General features: G+C 38.9%; 1 protein-coding gene across 6 annotated transcripts in view; it reads right to left on the reverse strand.

Moving 5' to 3' along the window:
• BUB3 (BUB3 mitotic checkpoint protein) overlaps nucleotides 1–17,410 on the reverse strand; it is a 40,089-nt gene that overhangs the window by 18,104 nt on the left and 4,575 nt on the right. For 3 of the 6 annotated variants that reach the window (XM_017944409.2, XM_017944407.2, XM_017944408.2), the window contains exons 5-7: nucleotides 15,641–15,799; nucleotides 13,806–13,983; nucleotides 13,391–13,607 (exon numbers count right to left, since the gene is read on the reverse strand). In XM_017944409.2, coding sequence (XP_017799898.1) covers nucleotides 13,391–13,607; nucleotides 13,806–13,983; nucleotides 15,641–15,799 — 554 coding nt within the window. Of the gene's footprint in view, nucleotides 1–10,849; nucleotides 12,398–13,390; nucleotides 13,608–13,805; nucleotides 13,984–15,640; nucleotides 15,800–17,410 lie in introns of those variants that run through there. The other 3 variants (XM_003904366.5, XM_003904365.5, XM_021943812.2) reach the window with 3 other exon arrangements.

Here is a 17,410-nt window from a genome sequence, read left to right on the forward strand (position 1 = left end):
GGACAGATAGATGTGCGGTGAGTATTGATTCTGTTCTAGGTTTCACAAATCTGAATTTGTCTGATCAGCACAAATCCACCTTCAGAAATGGTGGAGGGTCAGAAGGATCATCTTCATATGAAAAAGACTCTCATTATGTTCTAGAGACCACAGGAGCTGAAAGGTTTTAGCACCTTCATCCACCTCTAAACATTTGCCCTTCACAACAACTTTAAAAGCAAAAGGCTTTAAAAGAACGAAAGCCCCTTTGAACAGACTTCGTTCACACTTGCCTGTAACTCTCTTACTCCTTGTATCCAGTCAGGGTTCAGACAGGGAAGCAGAGTTCCAGGAGCTCATGGAACAGGCCTTTATTATAGGAATCTGACCTTGTAGTTGTGGGAGGAGCTGTGGGGGAGGCATGAAGGTCTGGATGGGGTGCTGGAGGTTCGGCAAGCACAAGCAGTCAGAGAGGCCAGGCACATTCAGCCACCACAGAACTGCAAAAAGGATCTGAGGAAAGGCTGTGTAGCTAATGTCCTGTGGGTCTGCAGCCAAGCATCTGGTGGCAGGCCCTTGGGCAAAGCCAAAGAGTAAAGAGAAGTTAAACTCTCTCAGGCACCTCTGCAACCATCCATCACTGCACCTGACAACCAAGAAACCCCAAAGATAAATGGCCGCCATGTTTCTTCAGGCTTCCCGGTCTGTGTGTGTTCCCCTTTTGGCCAGCTCTAACTCGGAAGCATAAAGGGAAGGGGACGCTGGGAAATGTAGTTCTCAGCTTAACCAAGTTGACCCAGCACAGTCCACCAGCCTCCTTTAATTAAATATAGAATACTTAAAGTGATTATTCACATCTTTGGGGAGACTGCACATTTTAATCATAATTACATGATAAATATTTCATGGTATATATCTTTGTCATATAATTAGGAGTAAAATATGTAATCTCAAAAAGATACTAAATAATTCAAATGGCTGAGGATGTGATTAAAATCATGACTGAGATATGGTCAGAAGGTAACTCAAGGTCTTCAAGCATGATCTCCCAAGCCACATGTCTCCTAACAACTAGCCCAAAGCCATTATCACTACCCTACATTCTCTTATGAAGTCTTATTTCAGAATGGAAATTTCAAGAACAAACTCACAATATTTTCCCATCTTCCTCCCTCCAAAATTACTAGACTTGAAAAATCTATACAGTATCCCAATAACCACCTGATTAATATGCAATTTTAACACCTGGTGGTGTCCCCAAATACCTATTATCTTCTGAAACTCCGTGTTCAGATAAACCTGAGCTAGGCCTACAAGTGAGGATAAGCGCATGTCCTAAGCTGCTGCCTGGAAGATTCCCTCCACAATACGTGTGTTTCAAGGTTTCACTGCACTGTAAGTAAAATGGGCCATGTCACCATGCCTTCAAAAGACACAATTCCTTCATGGCATATGCATGCTAGATCAGATCCAACTCTTGGGCTTATGGGCATGCCAACAGGCTCATTTATCCATTGCCACCCACCACCACCTGGACCAAATGGCATAATGAAGTAGCAAACAACTATTTCAAAACCCCACCAGCCACATTTTCCTAAGTCAAACTGTGCACAAATGCCTTTTACTGTTTATTGATTGAAGGAAAGAAGGAAGGGAGACACGAAGAAAGAAGTGAGAGAGAAACAGAGCAAAAAGAGAAGACACCATATGCCCTGAATTACAGACCTTCATGATTACCTGTAAGCAGTGGTCAAGAGAAGACCTTCAATGGCATGCCACTGTAACATTCAGCCTGGCACAGGCTTCTAATCCCTGAAGGTTATGAGGCTTTTGTGAAAGACCCCTATTTTTTCCAGCAAGCAGTTGGCAGTGATGGATGACTCCATTAGAACAGCCATGACTCCATGTTTTCTCAGAGGCCCTCAGCATCCAGTTAAGAGGCTGAGCCTTAAGAAACTTTTTAGATATCAATTCCTGGATGTCCAAAGGGTTGAGAGAACCACATTCAGCAGGTTTCAAAATAGCTCAGAGGAGGCCTGTTTCAAACTGATTTCTTCAGTTTCCAATTCCTGACCTTTATCTCTATTTCTGGAGAGCTAATAAAAATAAAGATTAATCCTTGTCTCACAAAAGCAATGACAATTCCACCCACAAATCTTATCGGCTCATACTCTGGCACAGCTGTCAATCTGCCCAGCAAGTCCTCTTCCTTCTCTTACCAGGTTCTCCTGAGTTGTCCAAAAGCAGGACAAGCATATCTGTCCTCGTAATTCCAAATCAATAACTAGATGCTTATAGCAACAGGTATTAAAAACAACTTCCCTTAATCTTATTTTTTCTTCTCATCCATTTTACTAAGCTCTAATCAGGAAGAAGCCAGTTTAGATTAAAAAGATGAAATTGATCAGGAATGTTGGCCAAAGAAATCTAAACACGGCCCAAAAGAGAAACCTTTTTCCTGAGTTCTATTTATTTTGGAGTCAAAAGTGAATAAGAAAACCTTTGCTAAAGTTTTGACTAGTGGCCAAATAAAATTTTGTCTTGACTCAATTAAAAGTTCAAATTTAAATTTTGCATTACTCCAATTATTTCCCAGTTCATCCACATAGGCTAGTTTCCCTGTATGTTTCCATAGGGTTATTCTGAATGGGAGGTCTTGGGTAAATCAAACTGATTTATTGTTTTCAGCCAAAAAGTGTTTTCTTAGAAATATTAAATGTGTCCAACCTCAGTAATGCAGACAGCTAGTCAAGTGCTTCCATGCAGAGGTCTTGTTCAATATGCAGGTCAAATATTACAACTATTATTAACAATGTGTTAAAATCTATAAAGAATTCACAATTTAGGAGTTAGGATATCCTCTGTAATCTCATTTGATTTTTTTCCTATCATGTCAATTTATCATATTCTGTGTCAGTGGAGTCCAAATAAATGCAATTGATCTAACTTTTAAATAGCTTTAGAGTTGAGTCAAAAGCAAAACCCTGGGCCGGGCGCCGTGGCTCATGCCTGTAATCCCAGCACATTGGGAGGCTAAGGTGGGTGGATCACGAGATCAGAAGATCGAGACCAGCCCGGCTAACACGGTGAAACCCTGTCTCTACTTAAAATGCAAAAAGTTAGCCGGGCGTGATGGCAGGCGCTTATAGTCCCAGCTACTCAGGAGGCTGAGGCAGGAGAATAGCAAGAACCTGGGAGGCGGAGCTTGCAGTGAGCCGAGATCGTGCCACTGCACTCCAGCCTGGGCGACAGAGCAAGACTCTGTCTCAAAAATAAATAAATAAATAAATAAATAAATAAATAAACAAACAAACAAACAAACAAAGCAAAACCCTGGGTAACGGTTGGCAACACAAGTACAGGATGTTTGGAGATAGCATGTCCTATTGCAAAGTTAAGCAATGCAAAGGTGAATTCTACATTCTAACAGTACACAATTAACAATATATATTCTACTAGTATAACTAAAGGGACCAGAAAGCCAAGCTACCAAGTAACAAGCTCTCAACAAACAATGCCCATTCTAGACGTCTACTAGCAACTGAGGTCAATGTTCACCTGATGAACACGAGCAACAAAAGGTATTGTGTTGAGAAGCTTATTGGTATACTTGTCCTCTGTTTCCATGATCACCTTTATGCTAGAGTCACATATGGAAAGCTGTGTTTCTCCACATCACCAGCAATTTTGATGAACTAACTGTGAACCCAGCAAGAGAGTTGCTTCTATATCCAAAGCTTGATGAAGGCATACATTGCTACTATTCCGTGCAAGGGTATTTCTTTACCTGGAGAATGCTAATAACTGAATGCCATGTTAGCCTGTGAAATGATGAAGGAACTGAGGGATTTTTTGTCAGACAATCCAGTAAGAATGTTAGGTCTTAGCAGCTGAGGAGGGTAATATAACACAGAAGACAAATTGTCTGGGCTCTTTAAGAATACATGGCTGGTGCTAAGAAAATCTTCAAGAGCCAAGTATTTTGAGAATTATAAAGTGATGTTATAACAAGGTCAGGAGTCTAGGTACATAGGTTTTAAATTACTGCAATAGCCTATAACAGAGTCCTATAAAGGGGATGAAAGGTACTTCGTTACAACATTGGAAAAGCAAACTTAGGTGCTTCTGAGACCAGTAGGTATAATTTGTATGGCTTCTTCAGGTTTGTGTTAACTGCACAGAGTTGGCTAATATGGTCAGAGGTGAAAGAATATTTCTTGCGAAATTAGTTAATCAAGTGAACCATTGGAAATGAACCTTCAATTACTGAAATGTGACACCTGCTAAAATAAAGCTCAGTAAAACATTTCATTTTCCTTTTTTCTACTCAAGTCAGGTGATTTGGAAAGTTATACCAGTGGTGTATTTAAGGAAAGCAAAACAACAAAATAAAACCAATTGCTTTTCATTTAAAATAAGTCTGAAGACCATTTGCCAAATCATGAGTTACATTAATGGGCTGGCCAACTCACGTCATGTTCTCCCAATTACAGCCCTCTATAAATCACAGTACAGTCTAGTTTTTACCTTCCAATTTTTTTTCATCAGGACACAAAATGATTCCCAACTAAGTGCCCCACAACCACCCCAGGACAAGTTCCGTGGGCATCCTTCGAAAATGAAAGCACCGTTACAACACACCACTGATCAAGGGGAAAGTGCCTTTGTACTCAATGGTCCAATTGGTATTTGCAGCCACTGGTACAGCAGCTTTCTTTCATTTCTCTTAGTGCTAGTTCCAAAGGCAACATACGGGTGCCATTCTGAAAGGAAACTGCTGTAACTAGTCTTAATAGCATAAATCAGTACTTTTCCAAGTGAAAGATGGGCTACCCAGAGACATTTCAAAGACTGAGGTGGGGAAGTCAAAGGAGAGAAGAACCATGAAACTAGCGCTGTGTTTGCTCCCCAGATGTCAACACAGATGTTGTTTTTAATCCACCTCATCTATTGAATACTAACACGCTCACATAGTTTCCTGAGGAAAAGAGCAACTTCTGTGGGATTCTGCAGTTTTCACCAAGTCAGAGACAAATGCCATTCCACCACAAAAATGGCGGCTGACCTCAAATGAGGGGGCGCTCAGCTCCGCCACTCCCCTGCCCAACCTCGCTGCTGCTAAGTTGTTTCCTGGTCAGTGATGGACTGTAGCTTTGTCCCTTTCCCTTTCCTATATCTTATTAACCACACTGGATGTTAAATGGGGGTGGGCTCATTCTGGGATAGAAACGGTTACCAGTTACCATTTCTACAAACTTGCAAAAACGCAAAGCCCGTATTTTATATGGCTACTGCATAAGCAAAAAAAAAGCAATAAATGGGTACAACACTGAAGAAAAGTGGAAAATGGAAATGGGGCAAGGGAGGGGTACAAATGAGGCTTCAAGCATTTGAAAAACTTTATTTTAAAATGAAGAGATAAAATACGGAAAAACATTAAACATTGTAAAATCTGGACAGTGGGTTTACGAGTATGATCCCGAGTTTTTCTGAATGTTTAAAATAGTTCACCAACATTTTAACAGAAAAAAATACTGGCATATTTAAGAACTAGAAATCCCATAGATATCTGAGAACTACATTAACTTATGAAAAAGAAAAAAGAATCTAAAAAGTCAGCTAATAATTATATCTGAGAGTGAAGTGTTAAATATTTTTCATCCAAAGAGAGCAGATATTTTCTACTCACTGTGTCAGGCACACTCTGATAAATATTTAACATACTTGTTCGTAACTCCATGACCTAGGTATTCTCTTCATTTTACAGATGAGGAAACTACAGCTCAGAAATTTTATTTTTTAGATTAAGACAAGGTTGACATCTGGGGAGCAAACACAGTGCTAGTTTCATGATTCTTCTCTCCTTTGACTTCCCCACCTCAGTCTTTGAAATATCTCTGGGTAGCCCATCTTTCACTTGGGAAAGTACTGATTTATGCTATTAAGACTAGTTACAGCAGTTTCCTTTCAGCAAGACAAGGTCTTGCTCTGTTACCTAGGCTGGAGTGCAGTAGTGCAAATTCAGCTCACTGCAACCTCAACCTCCCAGGCTCAGGTTATGCTCCTGCCTCAGCCTCCAGAGTAGCTATGAACTATAGGCATGTACCACCACATCCAGCTAATTTTTGTATCTTTTCTAGAGATGGGTTTCGCCATGTTGCCCAGGCTCACAGATTAACTTAGCTAGTGGCCCCCTGAATAGGCAGTAAAGTCAGGATTCAAAGCCAGGTTCAAAGGCTGGACTCTTAAGATTCACGCTGTCACATCACACTGCCTGACCTATTAAACTAGCAGATTCAATTCTGGATGAGTGACAGGCCCTTCGAGTGAGTGGGCTCAAAGACTTGACAAGATGCTAGGCTCCCTTATTTTTAAAGTATAACCAGGAGGCTCTCGAACAGGGAATTTCTACCCACACTGCTTTTCCTAGTGCCCAGACTGTCACAGTGCCTGCATTAGCCACTTTGCTGATCTTAGACTTCAAGCAGTCACCAAACTTAACTAAGTCCCTTACTACCAGGGCAGTGGCTATGAGGACCAAAGGTTGGCCAAGGTCTTGAAAACAAAATGTGGCCACGCTGTGGTATCACAGCAGCTGTCAGTGTTTTGAATCCCAGAACCTAGCAGTGGCTGGCACATCGCAGGCACTAAATAGTTGTTCAAATAATCAAATACTAACTAGGTGGCCCTTAAAAATAAGGTAAAAAATAAATCATGGGCAAAATTTCATATTAAGTGCATGAAGCAAGATATTTATGCAACATGATCCAAATTTTGTAAACATTATATATACTAACTGGCCCCCACTTGCTCAGGAGCATCTTAGCCATAGGTACCTAAGTAGGCACCTGCAGCCCCTCACTCTGGAACAGCCAACAGAGGGAAAGTCTGTGCAAGGCTCACTCACAACTATCACCAGCCACAGGGAGCACCTGCCCACATGATACCTGCGGGTACAAATTTGAAGTTGCCATTTTCCCTCCATGTCACAGAATTCCTAATGGCCAGAATCCTGTTAGTCATAGCCACAGGCTCTTTTGTATACAGGCTTCAGATGCTCTAGGGCAGGGGTGTCCAATCTTTTGGCTTTCCTGGTCCACATTGGAAGAATTGTCTTGGGCTACACATAAAATACACTAACAATAGCTGATGAGCTGAAAAAACAACAAAAAAGTCACAGGGGGGTGTAGTCGCTCGTGCCTGTAATCCCAGCACTTTAGGAGACCAAGGAGGGCAGATCACCTGAGGTCAGGAGTTCGAGACCAACCTGGTCAACATGGTGAAACCCTGTCTCTACTAAAAAAAAAATACAAAAATCAGCTGGGCATGATGGTGGGTGCCTGTAATCCCAGCAACTTGGGTGGCTGAGGCCAGAGAATCGCTTGAACCCAAGAGGCGGAGCTTGCAGTGAGCGGAGATCATGCCACTTGCACTCCAGCCTGGGCGACAGAACGAGACTGTTTCAAAAAAAAAAAAAAAAAAATCGCAAAAAATCTCGTATTTTACAAAAGTTTATGGATTTGTTTTGGGTCACCTTCAAAGTCATCCTGGGCAGCATGTGGCCTATGGACAATGCTCTAGGGGATGACTTCTAAGTATAGCTACGGGCATCCCCCTCAAAGTGGACACCATGCAGGCTATGTGGCTTGTACAAGTCACACCATCCCAAATAACATCTTTAAATTTGTCTACCCAGGCATTTCACATGATGTGGCTAACAAAAACTTTTACTGTTAGAGAAATATACAGAAAATCCTGAAGGATGGATATATACCAAAAATGTTACAAGTAGCTACCTCCTCTGAGATGAGTAAGTTCTGGAGCCCTGACATACAGTGTGGTGGCTATCATTAGTAATAATGTATCGTATACTTGAAATTTGCTGAAATTATATCATAAGTATTCTCACCACATTAAAAAATTACATAAATTTGTAAATGTAACTTGTCAACTTGTAAATTTGTTTAACTCAATTTAACAAAGTGATGGAGATGTTTATTAGCCTGGTTGTGGTAATCATCATTTGACAATGTATACATGTATCAAAACATCACATTGTATACCTTAAATAGATACAATTTTCATCAAATAGCTCTCTGAAGCTGGAAAGGAATTTTTAAGTTATATTATAGGATTGTGACAGTACGTTTCATTTTTTGCATGTTACCTGAATTTTTCTACAGTAAACATATCACTTCTAAGAGACTTACTAAATGCTTAATGAACAAAGCCAAAGGTCACCTGTCCAATGCACTGGACAAGATGTCTATACTCCAAAATTATATTTCAAATTATTTTAAAAGGAGTCCATATAATTTAGCAATATCAAAGTGGTCCAACAGGCATGTACCAGAGCATACAAAAAGATGTGGTCCTGCGCTTGCTGTAAGTAGGAAAGCAAGATGTATGCATACAAAAATGTTTAAATGCCAGGCAATATGAGTAACTACTGCTAAAGGTATACAAGCGGGAGGTGTTTCATACATGTTTTGAGAAAGGGCATACTTATTTGTGAGCTGCAACAAGGAAGAAGGCTTCATGGAAAAGGGGGTTTTGAACAGGACTTTGCAGGATTCAAATTAAATCCTGAAAGAGCAATTCAGAAAGAAAATGCCCCTGGGCAAACTGAGATTTGGGAATCAACACAAGCATCAGAGTGATAGTGAAGAAAGTAACCTGTGGGCCGGACGCGGTGGCTCAAGCCTGTAATCCCAGCACTTTGGGAGGCCGAGATGGGTGGATCACGAGGTCAGAAGATCGAGACCATCCTGGCTAACACGGTGAAACCCCGTCTCTACTAAAAAATACAAAAAAACTAGCCGGGCGAGGTGGCGGGCGCCTGTAGTCCCAGCTACTCGGGAGGCTGAGGCAGGAGAATGGTGTGGACCTGGGAGGCGGAGCTTGCAGTGAGCTGAGATCCGGCCATTGCACTCCAGCCTGGGTTACAGAGTGAGACTCCGTCTTAAAAAAAAAAAAAAAAAGAAAAAAAGAAAGAAAGAAAGTAACCTGGCTCTCAGCTAACAGAAGAACCCCCGTGTTTTCTGCGGGAGTGGTAAAAGGTAAAATGATTGTGGGAACAAGACCAGAAAAAGTAGAACCAACCGGCTCAAACGAATTTGGGGAAAACTGAGTTAAACAAATTTATAAGGATTCGTTGTAGTGATCTAAGCTCTCAGTAGGCTAATGTGCGTTGAGTCGCCACTGAGGGAAGGAAGCTAGAGTTATTAGGGTATAGAAAATACCTCTGGCAAAGCAGGAGTTTAACAGATAATGGAGGAAAAACAGTGAAGGGTTTGAATGCCAATGCTAAACTGGGCATTCTGGCCTTGGTCCTTTTAACAAGGCCTGGATTTCCCACAGAACAAAGGCTAACCTTCTAATATACCTTTAAGTTTTTACACAACAGAACTCAGAACCAGATACTGCTATCACTTTAACATTCCCATCCCACACGCTTATTTATATTCCCAACAAGGGTTAGTTAGTCCCATCTTCTGAGAGCACCTTACAGTCCGCAGCCCCTTCCTGATGATCTGGAAGCCTAGGAAGCAGCACACCTCCTTATGAAATCGCTGAAGGGCGACTATGAGCAACAGGAAGCAGTGGAGGATTCCAAGTATGACATAAGAATACATTTTTTAAAAATCTTCTAGAAAATTTTTAGAAATCTGATCGAGCAGTTTTTCCAAATTGCAGGTGACAGGCATTTGTTGTAAAACCAATTCAAGGTGCCATAACCAGGATTTCTTAAAAAGCAAAGAAAAAAAATGCACACATGCACCAGATACATCACATGCAGGAAGGGCAAGTCGTGTTTCAGGACCCTTCTGTCTGTCATGCATACTATACTGACCTCTGTGTTCTGAACTGTAGTTCAAAATGTATTTCTTACTTGGGTCACAACTACAATGTTCAAAAGTCACTGCTCTATTAGATGGAGGGCTTAAGGCAGAAACTGGAGGCTGCCACATTCACCCAGAAGGCCATGGGATGGTAGCAGTAGGAAGAAAAGATAAACAGAAGAGACACTTAAAGAATGTGGGTAAGAGAAACCAATGAGGCCAAGGTAACTACATCTGGGTAATTTGGGGAGAAGGTAGCTATAACCATAAACAAGCAAACCGTGAAGAGCTGGTTAAGGGGTATGTAGAGATGGAGGGAGGTACATTTGATATCCAGAGACAAGAGGATATCCACATGGAACCATAAAATAAGCCCTCCCTCAGCACCTCAAAAACAAGTCCACATTACTTTAATTTGGTTACCTATAACAATACTATATTATTTCTTTCACTTATACAATGTTTTAAACTTACGGTCTGTCCTCAACCAAGTGGTCAGGGACTTTTAGAAGCACATAATCACACGAAAGAACTAATATCATTAGTTAGTCCCTGGCTATTACATTATTTACCATCCCAAGGGCTTCACTGTGATTTGGTATTTGATGGCTAAGTAGAGAAGGGTCTGTCATTTGGCTGTGTGTGGACTATGACTACATCAACACAGGGATGTACAAGCTACCTGAGCACCACTGCACCGGCACTAGTAGGAGAGCACTGAGCCAAAAGGTCCCCAGCGGCTGCCACATAGTCTCTGCCCATCCTGAGTGAAGCTGTACACTTGGCTCAAAGGCCCTGCTGATCCACCGAGAGGGCACAAGGGGGCATGAGGGAAATGGCTGAACTCCAACAAATCACTTTATGCAGGACTGAATCCCCAACACACATCAGAGCAGACAATTAAACGAGGCAGAGTGGACTTAAAGGTAAAATGTCATCCCCCAACATGCCTGTGATGACGAGTTTTGCTTTACACAAGCCTTTTTAAGTAAATTATATTAATTACCGACATTCAAAAACATCCAACATTCAAGGGTTCTGAATCTCGTTTATTAGATAGCACAGAAATAACAGGTCTAGATTATATTACAAAAAGAGCTCAAACTGTTCGGATACAGCAACTGGGCTTGCTAGGAGACAGAAGGGGAATCCTTCAGCCTACTGTACAGGGACACAAAGACTCCTCATCCTAAACAAAGTATTAAGGTACATAGACAAGTTTCTTGTAAAACAGAAAACAGAGAAATCCACAGTAACTCTAACACATCCCTTAAGGAATAAGCATGTATTTGTAGGAAGCAAACAAAGCTTTCCATAGAGAAACCACTTTCACAGGATGATTAGGTGGACCTGCAATGAAGAAAATACATTTCAACAGATGGGTTCAGACTTACACCAAGTTTTCACTGAAATACTTTAAAAAAAAGACCCTTCTCTGTATCAAAAGAATTTTTAAAAAACACATCACGGATAAAATAAATGTCAGAAAAGGTCCAAGTCCTATTCAGAGACATACATTTGCAAATTAATATAAATTTTAAAGTTTGACAACAAAAATATCATTTGGAACTACCTAGAATAGGCCAAGCTAAGTTCGTGTTCTGCTTTAGTGCATTACATTGAAATGAATCTCATTCTCACTATAATTTTTTTCTTTTTAACCTTAATCACGAGCGGCTGGTCAACTGAAATGGACATGAGAACTATATAAATGTCAGAGAAATATGTAAACCTCATTAATGTTCCCAAAAATTCATTTAGGGATAGAAACAGGTCCAAATAGATGCCTGTCTAAATGCACTGCAATTACGTTACAATTATTTTTCCAAATACACAGATATGCTCTGTCTTTTCTCAGCTCATTACTGACTCAAACAATTTGCCCTTCTGGGATCAATTGTTTGCTAATAAATAATTGTTTACAGTCACAAAATGATATTAGGAGGTTTTCTTATTAGTTTTCCTTCTGCACCCTAATAAGATTGAAAACTAGCTGATTCCCAAGAGTCTAACCTTAACCTCGCTTTGTTTAACAGCCCAGGAAATGATGAACCATCTGCTTCAGAAAATAATGGACGGCCAAGAGGAAATATTGTTTAATTGTAGATTAACCTCCTCATGAAGCAGTCTGAAGCAGCTTTAGAATTAGCAACTATAACCAGCAAAAGAAACAAATGGCTCATGAGCGTTTTCCTCTACCATTTAAGGTCCAGAAAGAATGCAAAGGGATTTTGATTACATTTATTTACAAACATTTATTTCCACAGTGGAAACAAAAAATCATCAAGGTCAAAACTGATTCTCAAAACTGCAGTCACTGCCCTCCAATTTTGTTTGCCCAAATACCTTTAATGCAGCAAACCATCAAACCATCTCATGCACTTAAGAAAGTGTTTATTTAAAAAAAAAAAATTCAAAAACCTCTTTTCCATTATTTTCAGGTTGTTATAATATTAAAATTAGCATTTTCCCTGGTTTCTTTAATAGTAATAAATCCACCATTGGGGAGTACGAATTGTTTTATTATCATCAACATGGCACTTAAGTAAATGAAATCTTGTCAAGTACATGGTGACCTACAAGTTCAAAAGAAAAAAAGAACAGCATGAGATCAAAATGGCCAGCCAGGACAGGAGATACAAAAGTGACAGATTAAATGCAAACACAGCCCTTTATCCAACAGGCTTCACATGCTAAGACTTTTCTAAAGTCAAACCTATAAAAGCATATCTGATATGGAATATTTAATACTTTGCCCCCTCTCAGAGGCTCAACCAATCAGCAAAGGTACCACACCCAATTTAACTCAGCAAAGTATAAGAATCCTGAAAACATTCAGTTATTCCACAAATATGTATCAAGAACTTCCTTTAAGGGCCTGGGGAGAGGGGACAGGGAACTGGGCAAACACACTTGGGGTAGATATTTTATAGTTTTAACACATGCCGAAGTATCAGATTTCCCTTAAGCCTGGTGGAGGTAATTAAATAAAAAGCTTTGCCCTGTTGGTATCAAAAAATGCAAATGACTCTTCTCAGTCAACAGTTACAGCCAAGAACCAAAGACGTCTACGAAAATTTCAAAACTAAGGAAATTTGCAATTCCAGGCAAGGCCATATTACTCTGGGTTTCCAATAAGACCTGAAGGTCACTTACTTTGTGTTAATATTAAAGAAACAACCTCTGTGGAGAGGAAAGATTTTTGGCAGTTCAAATTCTTAAACATCTTAAATAGAATTTACTAAAATAAATTATTCTTGAATTCCTCAACTTAATTTTGAAGCAATGAGCTGGTAATAACTCCAGAGATTCAAATAATAGAGCCTATTCAAGAAGAATGAGAGTTTGACATTCTTCTGTACAAAACAACTAGGCACAATTTTATCCATCAGACGTCTATCAACCTACGGATATTGAAAGCTTGGGAGAACATGATAACATCAACTCCAACCCTACAGTCAGCTGTAATATCGAGCAGGCATCAACAATGCTATTCATGAATTTAGAAAAATTAATAAATCCTGGGTTGAATGCAAGAAAAGGCTCAAATACAGGTGAAGCATACTCACTTGGGTTTTGTTTCTGCATCTGTCACTTGGCGAATGAAGATACCATCTTCAGGATGTTCCGTGTCATCCATTTCATACATATATGATGATGCTATTGCAAGTGTAGTCCCATCATTACTGAAGGCAAGTGATGCGATGCTCGTGGGGTACCGATGGAATTGGCACAGTCGCTTTTTGTTAAATGGATCCCAAATATTTACAAAGCCATCAGAACCACCTGGAAGTAATTTCAAAATAGTTAAAATGGTTCTTAACACCAGATACAGAAATAACCATTATCTTAACAGTTAATTTTTAAGGTCATGGAAATTACATTTCCATAAAGCACTGTATAGATTTTTTCTCACTAAATACCATAAAAAGCAAGCACCAAATAATATAATAATTAAATATAGGTCAGCATGCCATACTTTACCTGTGGCAAATGTATTGTGGATATTGTGAAAAGAAATGGCATTGACTGGGTAAATCTGCTCAATATTATTTTCTTTTAGTCTGTGACATTTGAAGGCATACTTCTTCTTCTGTACCTCAGGGCTTGGGTCCAAATACTCAACTGCCACTCGGCCTTCAATAGAGCTTAATACATAACCCTGCCAAGAGAGAACCAGAGGGAAAAAATGGTAAATTCCAGCTTCCAAAAACAAGGTGCTAATTCCCAAATTCAACCCACACTAAAGAGTGATTATTTCAGAAATGAGAAGTACAGCAGGCTTTAATGAAGTGTGTAGGCTGTACTAACATAGTTACGATGACTTTAAAAAGAAAATAAGACTGGCATCACTTGCTTTCCTCATAGGTACCAGGGCCTTGCACATTACAATAAAAAATGTCTAGTTATTTCATCAAACCTAAACAAAATTTAAAGTGTTTTAGTGTCACTTATTTGTTGTCCTGTTGTCCTGCCCAGCAGACTCAAATTTCTTCCCTCAGTTAAAATATATTCTTCTATGTTCTGTGCCTCTTCATCACGAACAACTGTTAAGAATTGTGTTTCCTTCATTGGGGGTATCAATAATCCAAATAAACTGGAACACCAGTCTTCCACCTCAGTCATGCTACTTCTTACATTTAGTACAGTAAGTCAGGTTTGCACAAGGACTTTCAGGGACATTCAAAAGTGGTTTACAATTTCAAACGTTTTCTCATCTTTCCTTGAAATGACAATATCTTAAAAAATAAGAGAGAACACACCAAATACAAAATCTATGATTTTTTAATCCTTCAAGGTATGAAAAAGATTTATTCCTGAAAACTGTTTATGAAGAAATAAGTCAGTCAGTAAAATCCGACTTTTTAACTGCCATTACAAAGTAGAAATAATCTTATAGAAAATATTAGATATAATGGCATTAAAATAATGTTCACAATGTAAGCATATTTTAATCACATATTTAAATCTCTAAAGTTTCACATAACTGCAATTCTTCATCTTCAATGGAAACTTCCAATCTCCTAAAAAAAGGAACTGTGATCACCATTTGAGGTACTGGCCTTTGCAGGTTAAAAAGCCAAGAGAATAACATACCTGCTTCAAGTTCTACAACCACCAAAGGACAGCCATAAGATACCAAAGACACTTCTATTTTTAATGACTTTTCCTCTTGCAAAATTTCTATTGCAACTGACAACACCACCATCTCCTCTTAAAACTTTAAGGACCTGAGGGAGGAGGGAGATCACTAACAAACAGGCTAATCTTATTTAGCGATGGAAGGGTACCCTGTACATCCATCATAAGAGGGGCCCTGCCACTGTAACCTCAGTTGAGTTTAAGAAAAAAAAAAAAACAAAGTTCTATTGTCAAACTGGGGAAAGAACTCTATAAGCATTAGGGTTACAAAAAGGCAAAAAGAAAACAGCAAATTCCATAAGCTTAAAATCCAGATACAAATTTCATTTCAGCATTTTGTAAACTGAAATATCTGCAAAGCCCTCTTTGATTCTGTATACCTATGAAGCATCCTGGACCAGGATCAACAAAAGATCAGAAGACCTCCTCTATTCAAACCACTTCCTGAGCACATTACTTGGTCTCTCTGAACATCAAGGTCGTCTCTAAAATGGGGGTTAACGCACTTCCTTTTAACACATGGCTGTCAAAAATATCAAGGAATACACCTAACAGCAAATTCTAAATCACTACTGAAAAAAAAAAAAGAAGGCTTTAGGGGATAGTGGCCAAATCATTATAATATAAGATCATATTATTTTCAAATTCCAGAAAGAAGAGGGAGTATAGTTCAGTACCTGCTTGTTTGGAAACGCTCGTATGCAGCGAGTCTGGTATTTCAGGCTGGACTCCCTGCGCTGCTGCACATAACCCATGTTCCGTAAGTCCCACACCAACACTCTGCGGCCTGCTGTTCCCACAATCAGCCGGTCTCCAGAGACTGAGAGGGTATATACCTTTTAAGAAAGACCAAAACTTGCTAAAAATCACCTACTTGCCTGAAAATGGCATTTTGCCCCAAAATAAAGTCCATCTGATCATAAAACCATAAAAAATTAGCTGACTGAATTCCCCAATCACAAGTAACAATTTTAGATACTGCAATTATTTAAACCAAGTTTGCACAAAATAGCACACCCATGATGCTCTTCATACTTCACCAAGCATCATACAATGTACATTCTAAGTAATTCTGTAAAGGAGCTTTTGAAGTCTTAATTCTCTCCATTACTAAAACAAATTAAACTATTCTTCCCAGCCTTCATGTTTCATTTAGAGACAACATAAAAGTGTAAAAAAAATTCAAGAAGGAGATGATAAAGCCATAAAATAATTCAAGGTAGAGTTTAATGGGTTTCTGGCTTTTCATAAAACAATCATTTTCAAAATTATTTTTCTATAATCACCTTTTAGAATATTTCATTTTGCAACTCTAAAAATCTTGATTTTTTTTCCCCCAGTTGTTACATGGAATAAATAGGCCTTTCCAGGAAGAGTGAGGGAGCCACCACTAATTAGATGTTTAGTAGCCTTTGGTGGCATATAAACTCAAAATTAAAAGACAAGACAGTGGTCTGACATACATACAACAAAGTAATTCTTGTGCCCTGATGTAATACTACACATTCAAGACAGAAGTTCAACATTAGGGAAAATTTTTAAAAGTAGTGTATCCCCTCTTTTTCCCCTCATAATGCCTTTCTTCAATATTAAACTTTCCACAAAAATTCCTTTATAATAAATCATAGAATTTCCTACAAGCAAACATTTAGTGGTTTATTTGTAAATATAATGTTACTTGGAAACAAAACAGAGGTAGCCAACTCATTAAAAAGGTGGCAAAAAAAAATATTCTCCTGATCACGTTCAGTCACTTTTTAAAAATCTAGACTTGCGATTCACAACTGTGCTCTATTATTTTCAATTAATAAGAAACTCTAATCTGACTTAGCATTTTCAAACCTGAAGAACTGCCATAAAAAAATGTAGAGGCCCCATGGCAAGGTAAGATGTCTATGCAACATTCAATACTTAAGCCATATGTTGTTAATAATCACTAGTATGTTAACCACATACCATCAGCTGAAGAAGAATCAAGTTACCAGCTGTAACAATGCCATGCCCCACCCCTCTCTAGAATCTGGCCCTAAAATTCAACAATTAATGTGACCAAGGGAAAAATAAGGAATTAAAATTAAGATTCAAAACAACAGATTCAATATAAGCAGATTTAAATGTGAGAAATGTTGTTAAGATTTATCATAGCTTACTCAGAAAACAAAATGTTTGCAGTGAAATGAAAATTAATCTAAGATGTATAAAGTACCAAACTTTAAAAATAGAGAATCCAGAAAGAGATCGATTTATAATGGTATAATCATACTGGGAATTTTATCTTAAATCTTTACTATATAGGTGACACACAAGATTCTAATAGTGCTTTCTATCCCCACTGATCATAAATCAAGTGAAACCACTGTCATGCTACTGACTAGGTATATACATTTATCAAAGAAAGTATTAAAAAAAAGTGACATAATGAACCTTGCTGAACCAATAAGCAGCTT

The sequence above is a fragment of the Papio anubis genome, chromosome 11, assembly GCF_008728515.1.
Source record: "Papio anubis isolate 15944 chromosome 11, Panubis1.0, whole genome shotgun sequence".
Classification (NCBI taxonomy): domain Eukaryota; kingdom Metazoa; phylum Chordata; class Mammalia; order Primates; family Cercopithecidae; genus Papio; species Papio anubis.